This window comes from Pholcus phalangioides, unplaced genomic scaffold (genome assembly GCF_987345545.1).
Source record: "Pholcus phalangioides strain wild (caught in Gottingen) unplaced genomic scaffold, Ppha-v1.0 ptg000019l_1, whole genome shotgun sequence".
NCBI classification, from domain to species: Eukaryota; Metazoa; Arthropoda; class Arachnida; order Araneae; family Pholcidae; genus Pholcus; species Pholcus phalangioides.
Window position 1 is genome coordinate 4571777 of NW_028301612.1, and position 23587 is coordinate 4595363.

Sequence of the window (23587 nt, forward strand, 5' to 3'; positions counted from 1 at the left end):
GCATATTCCAGTCCAGGACAAACTAAACCTCGAAAAAGCGGAAGAATGACTTTAGGAGAACGCGAAGATACGTTGTATTTGTATGTATTGCTTATAAATTTCCCTGATATCATTGCTTATAAAATATCATCCAATATGATATCATATAGGTTTTTTTTATTCATGCGCACATTAATCAAAATTCAGTCGCTAGTTTCAATCGAAGAATTGTAATAATTTTATTTGATAGGTGGAGAAGGGGTTCTAGTTCATTGATATGTAATATGATACTGAACTATATAATTGTTTTAAAAATTCTCTATAAGGCACATTTTTGCTGATGAAATTTTATTTTTATTGAGATGCTTATCATGTCTTCGTCCATCATTGAGACTGAGAGTTTTGGTGGGGCCTCCCCATAGTGAATTTATAGTGTAAAAAAAGACAGAGGTTTGTCCTCTATATATATATATCTCTGCCAGCCCAAACCTTGTGGGGGCCATAGTGCTCCTTTAAACCTTAAAGACAGATGCTTGATTTCATGCTCGGAGAGATATTCACCATTCCTACAATATTCCCTTCAGTGTGCACTCCCTAATTTTTTCATCTTTTACAAGTGCTGCACTAAATATTCTCATCTTTCCACATCTAGAAGATTTAAAAACCTTTTCTACAAACTTATTGTTGACAGAGCTCTCCTCTTAATTTTTATCTTCATTTCCTAAAAGAGCAAGATAGCCCAGATTGTGCCATATGTAAGGTTGCTGAATATTCTGTCCATTTTTTCTTCACATGATCTCATATTTTACACATATCCGTGACTGCACCTTCAATAATAAACATCCAGAGATTGAGAATTGGTCTGATTTTTGCTCACACAACCCTATTGAAAGCATAAAAACTTTGGAATAATATATAATTAAATATAAATGTTTTAATTTCTAAATTTTGCTTGCATTTTACTTAAATTTTGTCTCTAATTTTTCACACACTCATCAAGAGAATACTTTTCATTTTCATATAAGTGACCAAGCATCGCCCCTTTTTTCATCTTCATTTGTGACCATCATACATTTCTTTTAAATTTTTTAGGAGAGGAATATCTCCTCTAAAGCGTATATGTGTCTACCTTTTCCTCTTACCATGATTCATTCCTGGGTATGGCCATGGATGCATAAAGCCTTGAATAATATCCTAGTTAAGTCATTTTCCAGATTCTTTCCCCACTGATACACAGTGTGTTATTTTCACCGTCTAGGCAGGGGTTTTTAACCTATGGGTCAAACCGAACATTTTGTTAATAAGTAATGTTTACATTAAGCATTTTTATATCTGATATAGAGCGATGGGTCGTAAAGTCAATAGTGTTGGTGACTTTGGGTTGCTGCTGCTAAAAAAATGTTAAGAAATCCCGATATCATCAACAACCATTTTCAATCCACTGCTGGATGAAGGTCTATAAATTTTTCCATCGATCAATTTTTGTTGGTCTTATCTCTTGTATAATTCATGAATACATATATATGATCAGTAATATTTAGCTTATCTCATAAATTACAGTGAAATTGCAATAAACATTATAAGATGCAGTAATTTTTTTCATGAAATGCAGATATACATGTGTTAGCTCCTTAAAGTTTAACCAATGCTTTGTTGCATGAAGGTAAACATGTAATACAAATTACATTTAGCGTTCATTCCACCATATCTTGTGCCGAAAATTACAAATAATTGTAAAAAAAATTCATGCAAACAAATAAGTATTAAAAAAATGCTAATAAAAATGATGGGAAAAAGCCTGCACTGAAGCCTGTTCGATTAATCTGGATTTGATTGGGATTCATCTGAATGATGAGTGGGATTTCTGCTGATATCTGTTATTTTGACACATAACAATTTTGATTTCTGTAATATGCAGGATAGAGTTCACGCTTAAAGTCTCTTGCTTGCTGGCATAAGCGTTTAAATCTGTGATACACATGCTACCAAATAACACAAAAGTAGCATGTTTCCATGCTGCTTAGTGCCATGTGTATCACGGGCCTTACAACTCATGCGTTGAAAGATTAATATCCATTATCTCAAAGCAAGCTCTTGATCTGCTGATAATGAAGATGACGTTTGAAGAATTAATCTGTGGACATTCTTGATCATAGTTCCTGTTTGGAAAGGCATTTAGAGTTATTTCACTATAGTCAATGAATCACTTGTATCAACTTTTCTCAGTGTTACTTCAATAGTTACGCAAAATTCTTCTGGGCTCGTACAGTTCAGAAAAGGTTTAACTTTTCGCGACATCGCTCTAGGAACACAGTCGGTTAAGACCTTATTGGGTATTCTAGGTCTTTTATTGGCATATTTTTTTTTTGTGATGGACCTGGAGCAGCTTCAAATAAAAATTTTCAGCATAAATAATTCTTCACAATTTATTTTCATCAAGCTATGATGAATAATCTTTAAGAAATTGTCCCTGTATCTTGTAACTTTTTGCCACAGTTTTTCAATTGCCAAACAAAAATATTTCAAACATACTTTTTTAAAATTTTCCGTTGATGCCTTACAAATATCTGTATTGCCAATGTCTCCCAAAATAAAATGGCTTCAAATCTTGCAATGTTCTTGTTTCCTACCCATATGCCAAACAATGAAGTATGAGAGTAATTTGTAAACCCATCTAGAGAATTATTTTAGTCTGCAGGTTTTTGAAGTTTTAATTAGTCAAACATATTAACTATAACTTGTATATTGTCAGAGCACTCAATAATGCTTAATTATATGCTAAAATCTTAAAAGAAATTAGAAAAAATAATAATTTATGTGATAAAAAGTTACTTACTTTACAAAGTAACCTTGGGTTAATTAATTACAAGCAATTTTGAAAAACTTTTCAATCAAAAAAGGATTTGAATTATTACCATTGAACAAAAACAGCCGAAAAGAAAATGTGTGATATATACTGGTCAAGCAAAGTTGACGGAATGAAGTGGGTCACGAAGCCGTGCGAGATGCATGTTTTGGAACAGGAATGTTTAGACATACTTGATCAGAACTGTGCATGATTAAAAAAGACACTAACCATGTTTCTACAATGTGGGAACATTCTGTTATCAAGAAATATGTTTAGCCCTTTTCAGATCAGTCGAAAATTTAATTTTGTCCCCCCTAGATTGCCAGAATACACTGTGCGATGTCAGCGTCATTGAGATCACCAACAAAACCAGTTCACAAGCCTGAACATGGCATGTATTATTCATTCATTTGTATCGTTACCGTAGTTCCCACCCACATACACAAGCTGGGACCCCCTGTACCATGAACGTTGTCATCACGCCCGATACTGGGGAAACATACATAACAAGTTCTTTACAAAGTGAATCCAAGGCAACCACCGATAGATGATGCCTTTATTCCCGAACCAACAGGATTGGTAGTAAATTGCTGTATGGCAATATGACACGAGTTGGTGTGGGGTAGCTGATGTTCTAGTTTGCTACAAACATTAAAATCATTGATTTTCAAAATTTCTGGAATTAAGTACGAAGTATAGCAACTCATTCATGCGAATTTCTTCTGTCAAAATTCATCAACATAAGCTTCAGGAAATTCCAGTCAACACTTTGAACCCTTCATACATCACACATTATACTATTAGATCAGTGATTCCCACCGTGGGCCGATGGAATGTTCCAGGGGGGGGGGGCAGTAGAAGCTACGGATATAACATAGGATCCTATGGGTAAGATTGCATTGGGGGGCGATGGAAGAAAAAAAATTTCTGAAGAAGGAGGCAATGGGACAAAAAACGTTGAGAAACTATGTGCTAGATGGAAGAAAAGGAATTAAAAATAATTTTCTGTGATTGTAAGGAATTTCCCTCTCGCTTTTCATGATTTGAGCAGAGTTGCCATATTCTGGTGACTTTTGAATTGGGATACCGTGCATATTCCTCAAATGGATGGGTTGCATTGCAAGAATTGTGTGTGTGTGTCTAGACATATACTATCATCCACTTCTTATTTTGGCTGGTAGAGTTATGGGACATCCTGCCTGTATATTTTTCAAATCACTACAGACTATTATGTAAATTTTACAGCAACAAAATGAGTTATTTAGTCCCTCTTATTAATGAATTCTTATCTCACAATCATCAAATTAATATTTGATGAAATTGAAAAATACAAATAAATCAAAAAATATTTGTACATCTGAAAAGTTTTTTGTTTGAAAATTTTATTCATAAACATTTTCTACATTTTCTGTCTTTACATCTGGTAATTCATTTTGCTCTTCTGAAAGATCTTGATCTGTGATGGAAAATGGTAAGAAGTCTCCATGAGAACTTTGTCGAGCACATCTATAAGCGTGTCTGTAATAGTTGAAAAAAAAACTAAGTAATTAAGAATCATGGTATCATGAAATAAAGACATAAGAGCTTCTGATCATTTTTAGGAGTAAATAACTGGGTATAATCATATTCAGGCTGACATCTTCCACTGGGGGAAAAAAAAGTTGCCCAAAAACTTGTCACATATGGGGGGAAAAACTGACAATTATGGCATCAATACATTGAACCAAATCGAGTAAAACTACTACTGCTAAACTGCATATCCATATTCCTGTACAGAATTTCTAACGAATGGGTAAAGCTTCAATTCCCAAACATTTTCTGGTTTATCACACATTGTGATCTTAGGAGAATTTCAGCAGTGCTAAAGACACTATGACACCTTTGCCTTCTGCAGATGAATTTTTTTTTCTAATTGCTACAACATTCCTTCAAATCATAACGCAAGAAAATAACACTTCTAGAAAATTGTAAACATAGGCGTAAAATCAACAATTTTTTTTTTTTTTGCGTGTTTACCACGCCCTCATCACAGTAGTTTGCTAGTGTGACTATGGACAGATAAACAGGGAGTCAAAACAATTGCTCATTAAATAGATTCAGTGCTTTCATGATTGCTCCAACACATATTGAAATACAGTCAAACCTCAATGCAATGATACTCTGCATACTAAGAAACAATATCATTGTAGAGAGGTTATTGTTATATCGAGAGGTGGCATTATCAGTCGCCACCAAATTTATGCTGTTGTTGGCATCTTTTCTGAATCTGTGTTATTAGTACCACCATAAAATGCATTTATATAAGTTATTTATTCGCAACAAAAAATTATTATTGACCAGTAGAATAATAAAATTCACTCAGTTGTTCCTCCAGTGTAAAGTGGTTTACTCCACAACATTTTCGTGTACTACACACAAAATTATGATTTAGTGAAGGTGATTTTAAACAAAATATGAAAAATATCATTCTAGCAGTTTCAAAATCTTTAAAAAAAAATGTTGTTAGAGAGCGATTTACCATAGCATAGATATTGTTGTATTGAGAGGTGTTTAACATTAGACAATAGGCAATTACAAATAAGATTTGAAAAATATCATTGTACAGGGATTTATTGTTATATTGGAAATCACATTGTAGCAAGGTTTCACTGTAGTAAAAAAAAATCAGGCTTATACTATGTGTTTCGCACAGAGGAGAGTGAAATATTAAATAAACTGTAATAGACAGCTTTGATATTTGAATAGAAAGCATTTGAAATAAGAAATGGTAGCCAGGAAACACTGAATGCAAAATATCACTATGAAATGGCAATGATATAGGAAATGTGATTGAGCCCCTGAAAAATTACTTATGAAGTGTAGAAAATGTAAGCAATTACAATTCCGTGCTTCCCTTTATAAGCACACGGGTCCCTTACAATAACATGATTTCCAGATGAAATCACTCAGTTACACAATTTTCAAAATAACTATACTTTATTTCATTTTTCTTGAATATGTCTACATTGGAGGAACGTGGGTGTTGGGGATATGATTGACGTACGATTGAAAATTTTCAATAGGATGGACCATGAGTTATTAATATATCGTCAATCAACTGCTTTGACAAGGGGACACCAGTATCGTTTAGTAAGGGACAATTCGAAGTTGTAGTGTCACAGAGAGTTTTTCACTAATAGGGTTGTTAATAGTGGTTAGTTCACCTCCGGGGTGAATTCTAACACAATTAAGAGAGAGAGAGATATTTAAAAAGTATAATAGACATAGTGGGATAAATCAAGAAGATATCCATACTTAGATATGACAACTATAATCTTTTTTATGGGCTGTATATTATGTATTAATTATTATTTTTGGTGATGCACACTCGTGTATTGGATATTTAAAATCCATGTTTTTTATGGGCATAATTTTTTCAGCCATCTCATTAGGTGATTTGCCTGTTGTGGCCTTTGTATTTGTTCACAAGGCAAGCCATCATTGAAGAGCTTGCAGGAAGAAGGAGTTTTCCCTATTTTTAGCACTTTTAAATCAAGTCTACTTTACAAAAATCTCGTAATAAATTTTTTTCCTTTGTTTGGCACAAGACAAATGTAACTTCAGCAGTTAGTTTGTGTGTTTCTCAATTACGATAAGGCTAAGATAAACGTGACATTTGAGTAAGAAATGGGTGAAACCAACTGCCTCTTGGCCCAATGAAGGAAAAATGGAGCTAACCCATTCTTGCTGCAAGCCCTTCAATTTAAGTAAGCTTTGTTAGAAAAAAACAAAAAAATGTATTATTTGATGTAATTAAAAATGATTTTTTTCACATGGTATAACAAAAATTACCACTTTATTATTTATTCAGGTAATGTTTACTTCCAAAAAAACTTTTAGACTATTTCTAATTAAATTCTGAGCTAACAAAATGGGAGGGGGGGGGGGAAGGGAATCAGTGGATAGTGTAATAATCATCGAACATGAAACAAGATATTTGCAAAAAATGTGTGACATAATAAATATCAATCAAAATATTGGAAAGCATATGGTAAACCAAAGATGTTCCTTTCTTCAAATTGTAATTCTGTTTTTTCACACTTGATGACTTGGAATCAACATTAAAAAAAATTCATACAAACCTGCCATGTTTTCCCTTTGTAAATATAATTTCATGATATTTTCCATCAGGACAACACAAACCGCAATGAGCTTGCTTGGATCTCCTCAATACAGGTCTGTTGATACGCGGCCAACAAATTTTATCTGTAATTTAAAAAATTTATAAATTTAATTTTTTTTCTATACAGTAAAAATATAAGCACATTTTTGTTGTGAAACTTTAGCCACTAAACGTATGTACCTTGACCAAACTTTACGATTCAAGGATTCTTACAGCAAAATTATTTGTTGATCACTCACACATTGTTTATCCATTGCTGGGAGCACTGAAAAAACTTCAGCCAAACAAAGTTCAATGTTTGACACATGCAGTGCTGCTGCCCACATAACACTGTGATGAATAAGTTTTAACAAAGGGGTACAATAAGTGGAAATCGAAATTGCCCCATCATTGTAAATCTCTATAATAGGTAGCTGGCTGTAAATCATTACTGGATAGTTCACCGGAGCTGTGATCAATCACTGGTTGGTTGTGCCTGAAATAGACTTGTGGAACCTAACTAAAAAAGTCTCTCCACAGAGAGCAGGCAGACTTTCAACAGGATACTTAAATAACACAGAAATTCGGGCACCTGCCATTTTCACTTTAAAATGTGAAAGACAGATGGCAACACCACTAAAATACAGAACACACATAACTTTGATTACTTAAATACATTAGGGCCATGTATGCACCCACACAGGGCCGTCTTAAGAACACCATGGGCTTTTGGGCCAAGTGATTTTTTTGATGCCGTACCAGGCAAATTCTCCAAAATTTCAACTAATTCTCTTTTTTGTGAGGCCCCGGGTGGGCACTGCGTCCATACACATTTTCCTGAATCAACTGATTTGTTAAAAATTCCTTAGATGATTGTTTACAAGGTGCATGTATGGTTAAGTAATTTTAGTACATATATGCAAGTTTGGTGCATAGTTTATATCCATTGCCACCATCGATCTTCCAAATTTGAAACAGTCAATAAATCTGAATAATTTTTTGTGTGCATTTAAATGTTGTTAGGCTTGTTACTCGCTGTGTCTAGTTTTAGAAGGATGAATGGCTTGCATTTGTGCCTCCAAGAGTTGGCAAACTACAAAAAATACACAGCCCAACTTGGTTAATTTAAAGTCCAAAGTAACTGGAAAAAAGTCCAAATTATCCAATTAATCTATCCTGAATTTGTAAAATGACTGCAAATTAAAACTTAACCATCAACATTCACATAGGATAATAATTAAATTATCATTATTACATTTTTATCGTCAGTTACAAAACTCTGTTTCAAAATTCTAATAATTTATAATTATAATAACTGCTACATTATTCCACTGTTCTATAATCAGTATTACTCCAGAATTCTTGATCATATTGAAAGCCTGATTTACGGAAAGAATTCATGATCATCTGTAATGAAACTGTTTCCCAAATTTTGCTTATCAATTCTTATGCTATCAAGGAAACATACTTTCATACATGTATTACAATCAGAACTTTCCGATACTTTCTGTACTCTTACTGACAACAAAAAGATTCAAATTTTGAGTGGTACACTTTGGTCTATTGGTAGAAAAGCATAATCAGTAACATAGTCTCGATACACTCCAGCTGAACAATGTTAAAATGGGCATTAAATTAAAAAAAAAGAAAGAGTAGAGGAAAACAGAATTTTCACATTTTTATTAGCCTTTAAAAATTTGTTGCTTAGAGAAAAGTCAAGCTTCTTGTAGAACTTTTCCAAACTAAATTTTCTCATACAAAAATCATGATTTTTTTTCCATCCACTTTGAATTATCCAGAAAAATTTGAAAAAAATTTAAATTAAACAAGAAATTTGACCATTAAATTAGAAAAATTAAGGGGAATTCGTAAAAGTTTGAATTATCCGAAATTCGAATTAACTAAGTTCTATCATACTTCAGCCAACCATCACTGTGCTGCCTGTAAGGATCCAACCCACACGTTTACGATGCAAGGCCATCACGATGCTCACACGATTGCATAGCGCTATTCGGATCATACCACCCTATACAAAAGAAAGCAACTTGTTTCTGAGGACTTTGCTCCATTATACAAATTATATTTTTAAAAACTGTCCTGTACCATTGACTTCTGCATTTGTCATGAATTCTGCAACAAATCAGTAATGTGTAAGTAAAAGAGAAAGTTCTGAATTCTGAAGTTATAGTTAAATATATCTATATATATATTAATTAAATTATGTGAATATTAACTACTGAGGTTTTAGCTACCATTTGGTGAAAACATAGAAAAATAATTCGTGAAATCTAACAATATGTTGGCCACAAACAAAAAACAAAGGAAACTGTCATTTAGGGCAGTCACTGAATAATCTTACCCCAATCATATCAATACACGCATCAATACTCATTTTTTAAAATCATCATATGGGGCAACACACAGAAAGGACATGAAAAAAATATTTACATTTTTTTGACATGTTAGGTAGATAAGCTGTGCGGTTCACCACAGCGACCACCGACCAGCGACTCGACCACCACAGCGGCTTAGGCCGCTGTGGTGGTCGAGTGGTTATAGTGCCGGACTCGTGATGCGAGGATCCGGGTTCGAACCCCACAGTGGTGGTCGGCTGAAGTTGGTTTTCTGTGGTTCCCAACTTCAAGGCGCAAATGCGAGCCGATCTCCCCGTTAAAAAGTCTCGCCACAGAGAGCAACAGTCCTACAACGATAAATCATTCAATCATAACACTTCACTCATAGTTAGTAAAACTGGGGGCAGATGACAGCACTACACATAACAAGCATTACACAGAAACATACTATACGTCAGGTTGCACAACACGTACACGCACATTCCCGCATTTACCGATTCGTTGGGGGGTTCCGGGGGGGGGGGGGGTGCATGTGTGGTGTAGTAGTTAGGGGCTCGGGGATCCATGATGTTCTTAAGTCAGCCACCTCGTTGGGCAATTTGCCTGTTGTGGCGTTGTATTTGTATTTGTATTTGTATAAACATTAATGAAATTTACCTTCTTTTCTTTTTCCTTTCCTGAGAACCACATACGCGATGTATGTTTTTTTAATGTTGCCAGAGTCCTAGGAATAAAAATTTAACAATATTTGTTTAATAACTAAAACAAATATTCTTGTGCATATTTTCACAAATCAATGATCAAACAGGGTTGCTAATTTTATCATCAATATAAAGTCAAGTCGAATGAGTAGCAGCCAACAAAAAAATTGCCAATAAAAATTACTGTCAGTTCGATTTATTATAAATTCCGATTTCAGAGTGGGGAAAAGAACGATTTATTAAACTAGCAGTAGTATTTATGAATATCACATTAGTAAAACATATCAAACTATTGCAGATGAATAAATTCGCAAAGATGTTATTTTAATGCAATCATATTTAACAACTGAATGAGAATATTCAGAAATAAACTAGACATACGTACTATTTATTATGGAAATGGATGCATACATGATATTTGTATAAATAAAATAAATTATAATCAAAATGTAAACAAGATCATTTTCTGTCAAAAAATGCAGAGATATTTGACTGTCTCTCTTTGTCCTTCTTTTGTAAGAAAGTCCTTCTGCAAGCAGACAAACAAATTTGTGTCAACATTGAAAATTAAATCTCACAACAACAGCACTCTTCATTAATCGTTGCACTACACTAGTGGTCAAAGTCACTTTGTTCGAAGAAGAAGGACAAAAACAAGAATCATCTTTGCATTCATCCATGCTGGAATCATCCCATTCCCACGAATGATCCATACTTGATAAATTTTGATCCCAAAGAATCCACACACTTTAAAAAAATTGACAATTGGCTTTGCATTTTGAATGCTACACCCATGGTTTCTCACTAGGAGGCTAAATGCTATTTTCTAAATTCCTCTCATTCTCAAAAACTCTGACTTAAAGGAAGAACACTTTGCGTTAAGGGGAAAATGTAACATAAATTAAATTTAAAATACGAAAAAAGTTTTGGGGGCTGAGTGGAAACTTCGACTTAACAGATATCTGAGTTATCAGAGTTCAGATTATCAAGAATTGACTGTATATTTGTTGTTCTCAAAATACTTTTGAGCACTGCTGTAAGTCGCTACACTATCAGAGAGTAAAAATATAGTATGAAGGTTTTTAACAGCTAAAAATCTTTGTATGGATAGTGGAGAGTGATATCATCCTCAGATAAAAATATAGTTTGGAATATATTGCTTGAAACTAGACTACACCAAAAAGACTCTGGTAACTCGATGAGAATCTTTAAAACATATTCTCTATCACAAATTTTGTATGGTTATTTCAAAAAAATAAAATTTCAACACTAACAATATACAGTAAAATCTGTCTATAATAATACTGAAGGGACCTAGAAAAGCTATTGTTTTAAACAGGATATTGTTGCAGAAAGTTTGAACATTTTCGTATCCAATGTTTATGTAGGTGTAATGCATGTGCATATAATATAACATATATGTAGTAGTACTAACTAATTTTATGGCACTTATTGATTCATCTCCATCAGCAGCATCAACTTGCTTTGATCCTTGATCGATTTCCGAAATTATTTTTAACTTTTATTCAAATATCAATGTTTTAAGCTGCGCCATCACAGTAGATTCATGGCTTTAATATGGTAAATTAACTCAAAAGAAATGATGTAGAGATAAGAAAACAAGTTACCTCTTAAAATATCCTTCATGATAAATTAAGACTCAAATAAAATTTAAAATGAAATGAAACAACAAAAAGCACCAACAACAACACCCATGTAAGAAGAGTAAAAAAAGTAATGGTGGAAGCCACAAAAATGTAGGCAATTATAGTTCTAACCTCTACCAATGAACCAGTCGTAACCTGACCTGTGCACCAAAGTAGACAGGTTTATGTTACTTTGTTTACCCTCAAGTCGAGAATATAGTGATATTTTCCAGTAAAAATGTAACCCCCCTTGAGAAGGAAAGAAAGTTGAAACACCCCCTCCCCCCCGAGAAAATTCTGTGTATGCCTATGGTGACAATGCTGTATCTTTCAATCAGCCATGGGTTCGACAGTGCTCATCCGGAGACTGAAGCAATCCCCGTTACAATTGCTAGCCCCATTTTACTCCCCCCCCAATTCCCCAGCAATCATTCCTTATCACTCATGTGCTGCAATCTTTTGTTATGTCGTATTCTGGACCATGAGGGGTGTCATATTCCAAGATAAAATATTGGGATATAATTTACAAATTGCTTTCTACAGAAGTAAAATTATCGCTACAGACAGGGGCACCTAAAAAGTGATTATTGTGGTAGGCAAGGGTTCAAACTATATCGAGTAAATAGGAATTCTGCCAAGACAAAAATAATAATAATAATTAAAGGCAGGTTTATCGCTATACACAGGTTTCACTGTATTCTTTACAGCAAAAAGGCTACTGTTCTACCTGAAGATCTCAAAAACTCTGATTCCAACATGTCCCTTATTCAAAAAATCTGATGCAAACAATATATCAATATGCAATATATAAATATCATAAAGTGAGTGTATGGAGAGTGCAAAACTTCAGTTCATAGCCATAAGGCAATCTAAAATACAATGGTATAAACAGGGCTGGACAAATCCCAGGTTGCCATGACGACTAAAAGATTGGTATTGGCACCAAAAATTTTCTTTGTGTAATTACTAAATTACAGGCTGTGAGAACAGCACAAAATGTTGAAATTAGCAGCATATATGCCAACATGAAAGAGTCATTATGTCCTGAAAAAGTCAAAAGGAACATATTTTGGACTTTTTCTTTAGGTAAAAAACTTAAGGTACCTAAAACTTTTTTCTGGCTTTTCGAGATTTGTCCAGTCATGGTACAGAATATAGAAAAAAAGTAAGCAAAAAGCACAGAAGTGACTTACTATTTTTGGATAAAATTGGTGGTAACTAACAGGAAAATGGCAAATCTTTTTTGTGACGAACAGTGGACAAGTCAAATCATGGGGGCACTAATTAAAAAATAATAAAGTATGCATTTATAAGCATAAAAATTACTCAAAAGAAAAAAAAAATCTCATTATGTACTAAAACCTTTGAGGAAGGTTGCATTTATTATTTGTTGATGTGCAATGGAAATTTAAAATATGATACAGACAATAACCTGCTCAACGCATCATTATCATGTTAAAAGTTTGTTGCAGTAGTTAAATAAATTAAGTTTTTTTGTCTTCATAAAATTTACAAAAAGTGGAATGTTCGAAGTCTAACAGAGAACAAAAATTAAATACATTTCAATGAAAACAAGGGGAGGAAAAAAAAAGCAACATGAAGGGGGGGGGGGTTTGTATATACTATAAGGTCATTATGCTCATCCTAATATGGCGTGGCATGTACAACTGTGTTTGAACAAGTTGACTGACTATTTCACCAACTCCAGACATATCGCTATATTGCAATTTACTGCCATTAACGAGTTTTGGAAATGAAGGTGTCTATTGGTGGTTGCCTCAAGGGGTCCTAGTTAGGGAAAATGTCTTGTTATTTATCAAACCTGGGAACCTGACCAGCCTTCACAGTGGTAGATGTTACAGAACAATCTCTGAAAGAATTTAACATAACAAAGGTGAAAATAACCCTTCTGTATAGAAAAACACATAAGAATATTCACTACAGAACAATGGAAAATATTTATATTTTGAGGGCACAGAGGTTTTTAACCAGGGGTCCTAAGGAAGCCTTCCAGAGGTCAGTAAATTTGTTTAAAAAAGTAATTCCCGTTTTTTAGCATATACTGAATGATGTTCTGGGGGTGCGGGAGGATCCATGGCCTACATTACATCGGCACAAAAAATCAGTGGAACACACAAAAGGTTAAGAACCCCTGATATAGTTGATGGGATACAAAAGATTGATAATGAATTATTCCACTTAAAGTTCTACAATTTCCAGTTTTCTTATAGTCTGCAGAAATTGTTGGTGAATTCTTATATCAAAAATATGCTGATTATCATGGTTAAACATGATAAAATAAAAATTCATGCATTGAAGGGTTAACATGTTGAACATCATTTAGAGCTTATAATTATCATAAAATTATAGAAGTTGAAAAAATAATTAACAGATTTAGAAGTAGGTGATAATTTCAGGAACACTAAAACTTCATGCTCGAAACATTTTAAAGATGAAAAAAGGCTACAGCTACTAAAATCATACATGCATCTTAGAAACATTCCTCTTAAGGAATTCCTAATGAATTGTGTCATGCCCACAACAAAATTCAAAAACGAACTCTCAAATATACTTACCGGTGCCACTACGTGAACCTCATTTTTATACCCTTCGTTAGAATTCTCGGACAGCTGAAAAGAGGTAAAAAAATTACCACACACACATAGCAAATGAAAATAAGCAATGTGATGTTATAGTACTGTATTTTACTGCATATGAACAGCGTTAAACGTTTAATTGACATGAACAATATAATGAGGTGCTACTGTAGTTCAACTTTTTGAATGATATATGCAAGCCTCGTGATTTTCTTCACATAATGATGGAAAAATAGATATTTGCCACAAAATATTTAAAAATGGATAAATTTGAGAAACTAAAGATAGCATGAAAAAAATAGTATGTTCTTGTATTAATGTAGAGTAAAAAACCCCAAATTCAATTATGAGAGTACAGCCGAAAACATACCTTACCACAAATAAAAAAAAGGGGCTGGATTGATTTTAGGAAAAATTTCACATATGAGCTGATACCTCCACATGGCTATGAAAAGGCTGAAATGATGTGCTTTGAAGCCATTAAAGTGTTAAAAACAACAGAAGTTTGCTGATTTTGTTAATATAACTTTAAATAAATCTAACAAAATTAGTTCACTAGTTATTTGTGTTATTTCTTTTTCGTCACGGAACTCACATGTACCCTCTTAGTTTATTTATATCTTTGAACACGCAGAGTTACAAACTGCTTCGAATTGTCCATAGTTTCTACAGATGGCCACATTCAACTATGGAGCTACAGAAGATACTCTCAATACTATAGAAATTGGTTTCTCTTAAAAAAAAATGGTATATCTTCTTTTTCTTGCAAAAAAAGTTCAGGGCTTTGAGTTTCGTGCTGTATTTTACTCATTTTATTATTGAAAATCACATTGATCTTTAACGCAACAAATTTATATACGCATGTGAGTTTTGGAGAAGACAAACACAGACTTGAAAAGGGTCGGTGAACAAATTCATCCTTTCAAGCATGCATAAGTAGGAGATAGGCGCTTCCCCAAGGGCGTAGCGGGGGGGGGGGGAACTTGGGGGGTCTGGTCCCCTCTGAAATGTGAGAAAATGACCGAAAAAAGGGAAAAAGATGGCCAAATCTATTGTTCTATCACTTTGGTCCCAACCCCGAATGAAATTTCTGGCTATGCCCCTACGCTCCCCCTTTCCTCTATGTATCTCCTACATACACGTGATCATTATAAAGTTAGAGGAATGATAAGTTTGTAATCCAGGCTGACATCAGAGCATGATGATAGGGTGAATAAAATGTATCTAATATTGGACTTCGAACAATCTCAAAAGTATAAGGAATATATGTGAAATCTGTCCTCCGGAAGGGCTCATTGTTAATCTCCATATCAGATAAAGGCAATATTGGATTCACCCACCATACTACTCAATGCCCAAACAAACAAAAAATTTGTTAAAAAATTTTTTTTTTAAAAACAAAAAAACTTCAAATTAAAAAAAACTACTAATAAACAAAATCAACGCAATTGAACAATATAACTTATACATACACATTTCTCTTTTTTCTCTCTTTACAAATGCAATGTGAGGACTGAATATTATATCTTAATTATATACACCATTGGTCTGTTGTCAACTCCAATATATACTATAGTATCAATATGACCTGGACGGATTATGTAATCCCTTGGGCTAATACATAAATGGTAATATATATGTTTTTGTATATTGCGTCTGCATTGTATGTATGTGTATTATTCATTATATGTTGTATATGTGTGTGTGCAATAAATACATTCTTTCTTTTTAATTAAAAAAAAAGTGAGTGATTTTTTTATTATTGGACTATGATTATGTAGTCCCAGGGAGTATATACCCCTCTCCCCATATGGCAAAGCTCAAAATTCATCATTACTGTGTAAGAGGCTTAGTGCCAATGTTGGTATGTCTGAAGGCATAAAAAATTATGTTGATCATTTCAAGAATGAGACAAGTTTTACTGTTGAGAATTCAATTACCTGTAATATGTAATCCCTAGCATCAAGAATAATTGAGAAGCCAATGTTTCCTCCATTTTCTATGATGACCTGTGAAGTATATATAATCTGTGTAAAACACCATACCTATTCATAACAGATTTGTTATCACTCCAGGTATTTTAACGTGCCAATTATATAAATGTTTATTACAATGAGATCTTTGAAGTGTTTCCAGCATTTAAAATTATTTTCACACTTGAAAATATAACATTTCCGCTACCATTTTCAAACTATATTTTTAAATAATAAAATTATGCTGAAGAGAAAGAAAAACAAATATTTTTTATGTAATGATAAATTACTTTATCATGAGTTGAACTATTGTCCAAGAAGTGGAGCATTTTTATTTTCCGTAATTCAAATTTTTTCCAAGGATCTCTCAATTCCCTCAATAAATAGCATGTAGATTCTTACACAGTGCTTCCCAAAAAATGGCCCAAATGAATAAAAATTGTGTGATTTATTCTAGTGCTAACGTAAAACAAAAATTTATCAAAAAAAGGAGAAGAAAATTTAACTCTAGTGCATTCCTTCCCGAAATTTTTTTTCTACTATTTCAGAATGTTGAATTTCTTTTTGTTCTTTTCATATAAAGCATGCAAAGTAAGACAGGAATTTCACCAACTTATTTATTAATTTTGATTCCTCTTCTTTTGCTGATCACTTTTCATATTTTACTTTATACAGAGAATAATTTATAGAATTTCTTTTCAGATGCTCGGCATGAAAAATCTAGTACCACCCATTGTTACATCTTTACTTTGATAGTTTCATTGACTGACTACCTATAGAATGTAAAATAGATCACCTATAACTCCTTCCCAATAAATTTACATTCATCATTTGATCACTCTTGTCCTATCATGGTCATTTCAAGTTAGTTAAACTAGAATCAGCAGTTTAAAGCCAAATTTAAATGGCTATTCTGTTCACTGTTCTGCAGCTGGTTTGCTCAACATTTATCATCACTCTCTTCACTCTTTGAAGAATAACTTCAGATATTGTTAAAAACAAAATATGAAAACCTGAACATAAATCTGTGAACTTAAAGAATGAAAACTTCTAAAATAAGCATTTTTACCAGAGTGTCATTAGTTTTTTGCCACAAGATGTCTATGACTTTCATCCTCTCTTTCATGGAAGGAAGCTCAAGCATAGAGAAAGCACTCACCACAAGATCATATTTCACCTATAAATATCAATTGCAAAACTTGATCAAAGAAAGCTCTTAAAATCTAGATTTGTTGTTTATTCAGGTAATTTTTGTAATATTTGATAATCAGCATAATGACCGAAATTTCAGTATAAACTTCATACAAATTAAATTCTAATAAAAATTACAAATCTCATAAAATGGTCAGGTTTTTGGTATTCAAGAGATTATACACTGGTGAAATAAATTAAGAGAATTTGCATATTTTATCAAATTTCATGAAAAGAACTGAACTGAATGTAAAACCACTGCTTCTAGACAAAAATGCAAATCTTGTACGTCAAATACGTAAGCGTACACGTGTGTGTAGGCGGAGCCAGTAGAGAAACAGGCTTCATAAGCGCGCGTAAGTTAAGACGCATTTCGTTCGCTAACACACCTCGGCGAATTTCTTGGTGTTATTTTGCAGCAATCGGTTAATTTCAAATTGTAACAGTAAAAATGAGTAACCACCAATGTTTAGATGATGGAATGAGGTGGCGAATTGTGGGGAGGCTAGAAGCAGGCCAATCTCAAGTCCAGATTTGTAGAGAGTTTAACGCCCAGCGTCGAGTGTAACTTATGGAAACAGTTCCAAGATACCGGATCCATTGAGAGAAAGTCTGGGCAAGGTCGTCCAAGAGCCATGACAGCCAGAGAAGATCGCCATTTGTCGATTATAGCGAGGCATAACAGGAGTGCTACAGCTTCTCAGCTCTCTCGTGACACTCGTTACACTTCACTTATAGTTAGAAAAACTGGTGTTTTACAGTTTACTACAGGAGTAGCATTCATAGCTTAATCCCATGAACGACTGTCTTACCCTCATGTCTCATGTTGGGTGTTTTGCTCTTCAACAACATTACAGAAATGCTTGAGCCTCCAATATAAAATGAGTGAAAGTATAATAATTTACAATAAATAACCTGCACTATATCTTTGAGAAGAATCATGGCTAGCATGAGGGGAATGGTAGTGGAGCAAATAATTTGAATACCACTGTAAGTGAGTCAGTCACGTTGACAAGTTTTAATAAGTAACTTACTGCACTGGAACTTGGAAGAAACTGGCGGAAATGAAGTTCTTTCAAGAAAGTTGGATTATCTGTTTCACCTCCTATGCAAATTCAATAACAATCAATAAAGCATGGCACTAATATATATATATATTAGCGTATTTAATATTTTTTTAATCAACTGTAAGGTAAATATGCAAATGCCACATGTTTATTTTGAAATAGAGTACCTTGCAGAAGCGTCTCAGCCAAAGTATTCATTTCAGCAGAGGCATCAACACAAAAATATTCTCGAAGTATTGAACCCCAGAATTCATATGCCACCCTGTTGTAAACAATTTAGAGATAGAGTGAAAAATAAATAAAACAAAATATTAAATCATATTCTCTCTTATATAGAGAAAAACGTCCTATCCTTTGTTAATGCAATGTATACAAAAAACTGGCTGTGTGTAGAGACACTGATGCCTAGGAAAGGGAAATTTATCTTCGCCTCTACTGGGACTTGAACTATTACTGAATGGCTCCCTGTGATGGACAATAGCAACATTTTGCTAATGAAGGAGGGAATATTCTATCTGCATTCATAACTTAGAGGTAGAGCACTCATCCAGCGTATGAGAGATCCGGGTTTGTATCCCTGTGAGGGCAGAGATGAATTTTCCTTTCCGGAAAATCAGTGTCTCTTCACATGGCCAGTTTTCTGTATATATCATATTTTCTCTTGCTGCCAGATTAAAATTATTCAATCAAAAATATTTCATTCCACACAGATTAACTTCACATATGTCCAGCTTTTGGCGACAAATTTGGACACTGTGTAGTAGGGTGGATTGAAAAATCGAAATGTGGATAAAAGAATCGGCTTGGGGTGCAAAAGTTGTCTTTTAAGCATACTAGCATAATAAATGCAAAACCTTTTCAACTTCAATTAATTTCTTCCGGTGCCCCAAGACACTTAAATATTTGCTAAAAATTGATTTTTATGCAAATTTTTAATTTAAAAAAAAAGAGTTAAATAATCGATTCCGCAGGGAAAATGGTATAGGCAGAGAATGAAAAATCATTTATTGTTTATTATTAAAAGTATAAAATTATTTAGTATAATAAAATCTGGAAGCCATTGTAAAAGTTGGAAGGAATGGTGAAAATATTCATGCCATACCCAAGCAGTTGAAAGATGCTTTCACCTAGTGTCTTAGGCATTGGAAAGTGTGTGTGGAGGAGACACGGCTTCATATTGAATAGGATAAAATCAAGAAGCCATATCAAACATTTTAATACCAAGAAGCATTCCAAAATCAAGAAATATGTAAATTTCTTCAAATTAATACAATTAAAAAAGCCATTATATAAGTTCAATTTTTATAAATTTTATGATTTATTGCTTTGATTTTTAAATTTACACTTGCATGTATTATTATAAAATTATTATTTATAAGTTTATAGTTTAATACCTGAATACTATGCAAAATCTATAAACATTTTTCATTAATTTAAAATTTTTAATACGTTTTCATAAAAGTGAATTTTTAACTATTTTTGGGGCGCTTGGGCCACCAGCAGATATGAATAGATTTCAATAAAAACAATTATGCAAACTAATATACCCAAGACTCAACTTTCCCACCCCACACCAAAAGTAATTTCGAAAAAATATATATTTCCTATACTTTTCGATCCACCCTACTGAGCAGTTCAACTAGCAGAGATGAATTTCAATAAGTGGTATTATTGTTAACGTACTAGAAATGAAAGGGAAAACGATTTTAGAAACAGGTTTTCTATTTCAATAGGTGACCATATATATATATCCCATTTTTTCGAGATGAATTTTTCGCTGTCCTGATTTTTTTAGCAATAATTGGCCTCTTTGCATGCTTTTGGCATCATATTTGGCGACAATTACCAATTTTTCATACTTGAAATCCTCATTCCCCATATTTTTCCTGAGAAAATGGGGTCAGCCTGAAATTTTAAGGACTGGAAGAGTATTTTTTTCAGGGATTCTCTATTCGAACAAAGCACAATTTGAGGACTTTTAGGGATTTTTCTATGAAGAGATACGAAAAATCAGAAGAATCTGATTTCCGACCAGAAGATTTTAATAAATCTGAAGCATTGGCACCTATGATAATGGTTGAATATTTGTAATGTTGTAGGGCTATTGATCTCTGTAGCAAGACTTTTTAATGGAGAGATAGACTAGCATTCATGCTTCGCAGTTGGAAACCACAGAACATCAAATTCAGTCAACAACCACTGTGGCACTGGTGGTTCATTAGAAGACTAACAACATAAGTCTAGGTAAATTTCCCCACCGATATATTATTAAAATGATTCAAATAATTGTTTTTGTGAAATCTAATGACTATAATAGCATGACAACATCACTAATTCCATCAAAAAGAAATGCCAAATGTGGAAAAATTATTGGACATACCTAAAACTGCTAAGAAATCCCTATTTGGATGAGAAATAGAAGCCTACTACTAATCTGCAGTGCATTAAAAAATAATTCATGAAAAAAATATTGAATATGACAAATATGTGAAAGGAATATTTGTAATTTCATATGTAAGAAAATTATCTTCATATAAGATTACAAATTCCAGTAGACTTTGTCAAAAATACGGGGAACTCCCATAAAATACAGGTTGTATATTCACCCTATTCTTTATCTACAATGAATCTCTATCTACAGTAGAGTCTCAATAATCCAAGGTGAATGGGGGACAGAGACCACCTCAAGTTAACAGAAAACACAAATTACTTGAAAAACAATTTAAAAAAATGTTTTAATGTTGATTTTACTTTAAAAAAAGACATGCAAAAGCTGTACTAGCATACTTACTGTACAGTTGAATCCTGTGATAATGAATTCCAAGTTGCTGAAGAAATCACTTTGTTATAACAAAATTTTGTTATAAAGGAGTTTCCGATTTTAAGAATTTTAACATTCATTAAAAAAATTCATTGTAGAGAAAGTTGATTCTTAGAATCACTTATTTATATTCTAGATAATAAAAGAATGAAGTTAAATTTCAAAGCAACTCAGATCAATTAGGCATTGATTTTTTTTTGGATACGTTTTACTTGCCTAACATATTTGAAGCAAATAATCCATAATTGTTTTTTGTACAAGTACTAGGCCAAGAAAACAACAAATTCCTCTAAAGTATGGCTGTGCAATTTTTGAAAGAAACACTTGAAAGATTTCACATCCAACACCACATACATATTCCAAAGTCTTTACTCATATCAGTGAGCTGGTGACTGGCACATTTCGAGAATGAATATCCTGAAAACATGTATGTTTCTCCTATATGACTTGAAAAAATGTACTGTAAAGGCTATTGCATCTTGAAAATTTGAAAAAGTCTAGTCCTTTTTCCCCATGGGATCCTGCTGTTTGACTTTAAAATTCCAACTTTGTCTGATTTTTCAAAAACTTTGTAAGAGTAGATGTGCCGTATTTTAATGCTCTATATTATTTTTCATTTACTCTAGCATCAACTTCAGAAATGATCTTAAGTTTTTCTTTAATCGAAAAATTTTTCCTTTCGAGACCACTCTTTTTGAAACAGAACAAACATAATGCATTCCTAACATGTAGCCACTGGTCTAATTCAGATTTTATTCCTTTTTCATGCACCTCATCAGTTAGAATTTTTCTTCACAAGCCATAGAAAAACAACCCTTCTTTCCCAACAATTAAGCAAGTTAACTCTCATTCTTTTTACATTCTGTATTGTGCTGTTGATTTTCAGAAACTGTTTTTTGAATTCCATATAACAGATTTTTCATTTCGTAATATTGGAATTTGCAATACATTGTTCTTATGTAAACTTATTTAAAGACTATAAAAGTTTTCATTACAATGAGATTTTCGCTATAATGGAATTCGTTAAAATGGGGTTTGACTGTATTTCTATTCTTTAATTAGATATAGATGCCATATGTTGAGTTTCGAATAATGAAAAATGTGAAAATGATGCAAATATGAGAGAGTGATTAGGAAAAGTTGAAGATAGGATTGATTGTGAATGACGCTGAGATACTGATAGCTTTCAACTGACTTTCCAGTGACTTTACCTAAGCAATTAGGGGAAAAAGCCATTGTCCACCCTTACGGAAAACAGTCAAGTTTGCCCCCATTTCTCAGCGACTTCCCCCACCCCGAAACTTAAAATGGTCTATGCCCATTCAGGGAGTCTAATATTTTATTACATCAGTTACCCATTATAGGGTTGCCTAGTCCTTTTAATGAAATTAATGTGCAATACATGCATACTATGGTGTATTCCTGGAGAAATAAGTTTGGTTCTTGTAGGGAAAAAAAAAAGAAAAGTAGGGTCTCAAGAAGGAAATTCGAAAATTTCTAGTGCCTCAGATTATCTGGAATCTCAAACTTTCAGGGCTTGGATTTTCGAAGCTCTACTATATTTGTTCTTGATGAAAAAACATTTCCCTTTTAAAAACAGGATGTCAAAAGTGTTAAGCATTGCTGAAAGTGCATCTAATTGAAAAAAATATATTTTTAGGATGAGATGATGTAAATTTGAGGTGATGTAAGTCGATAGGACATAAGTCATGATATTACTGCACTTTTTTTTCTTAGTGTGTGGCTTTAACAATTTACAGCATAAAAGACTTCTTTGAAAAAGTTGCATGCATACAACACTTTCTGAAATGCACCAATTTATCATAGGAATGCTTATGAAGTGCATGTATGTAATTTAGTAGCAAACTGTTGAAACTGTCAAAAGTAAGGTCCCAAAATATGCTCTGTAAGAAGTGTAGGAAAAGAGAAGGTGGGAAGTTCAGCATGTTCAGGTAAAATGAGAGTGCTAGGTAAACATTAGCGCTCATGACTCAAAAAGTTTGGGAAACACTGTATCAAGACCATTGCTTCACAGTTCATGCAGACATGCAAAAAAAAAGTCAATATATAGATGTTTCATCTGTATTTTAATGATTAAATTGTTAGTATAAACAATAACTGACCAAGCAGCTGACCCCACTCCAGAACCGAAATCAAAAAATGTCTTCGGACTAAACGATGGTACTTCTGCCTTAATCTGTAAAAAAAAGTTTACATTAAAAAAAATATATATTTTTATATATATATTATATATAATTATATTTATATA

General features: G+C 33.2%; 1 protein-coding gene across 1 annotated transcript in view; it reads right to left on the reverse strand.

The window, feature by feature from the left end:
• Window positions 1–4202: 4202 nt before the first annotated feature.
• The window catches only part of LOC149071135 (ribosome assembly protein METTL17, mitochondrial), a 32359-nt gene continuing 12974 nt past the window's right edge, over window positions 4203–23587 (reverse strand). The window contains exons 6-15 of the mRNA XM_089248213.1: window positions 23442–23515; window positions 18665–18759; window positions 18465–18535; window positions 17309–17416; window positions 16207–16275; window positions 14246–14299; window positions 12863–12949; window positions 9980–10046; window positions 6949–7072; window positions 4203–4345 (exon numbers count right to left, since the gene is read on the reverse strand). Of these exons, the coding sequence (XP_089104339.1) occupies window positions 4210–4345; window positions 6949–7072; window positions 9980–10046; window positions 12863–12949; window positions 14246–14299; window positions 16207–16275; window positions 17309–17416; window positions 18465–18535; window positions 18665–18759; window positions 23442–23515 (885 nt within the window). The 3' untranslated portion in view covers window positions 4203–4209. The remainder of the gene's footprint in view (window positions 4346–6948; window positions 7073–9979; window positions 10047–12862; window positions 12950–14245; window positions 14300–16206; window positions 16276–17308; window positions 17417–18464; window positions 18536–18664; window positions 18760–23441; window positions 23516–23587) is intronic.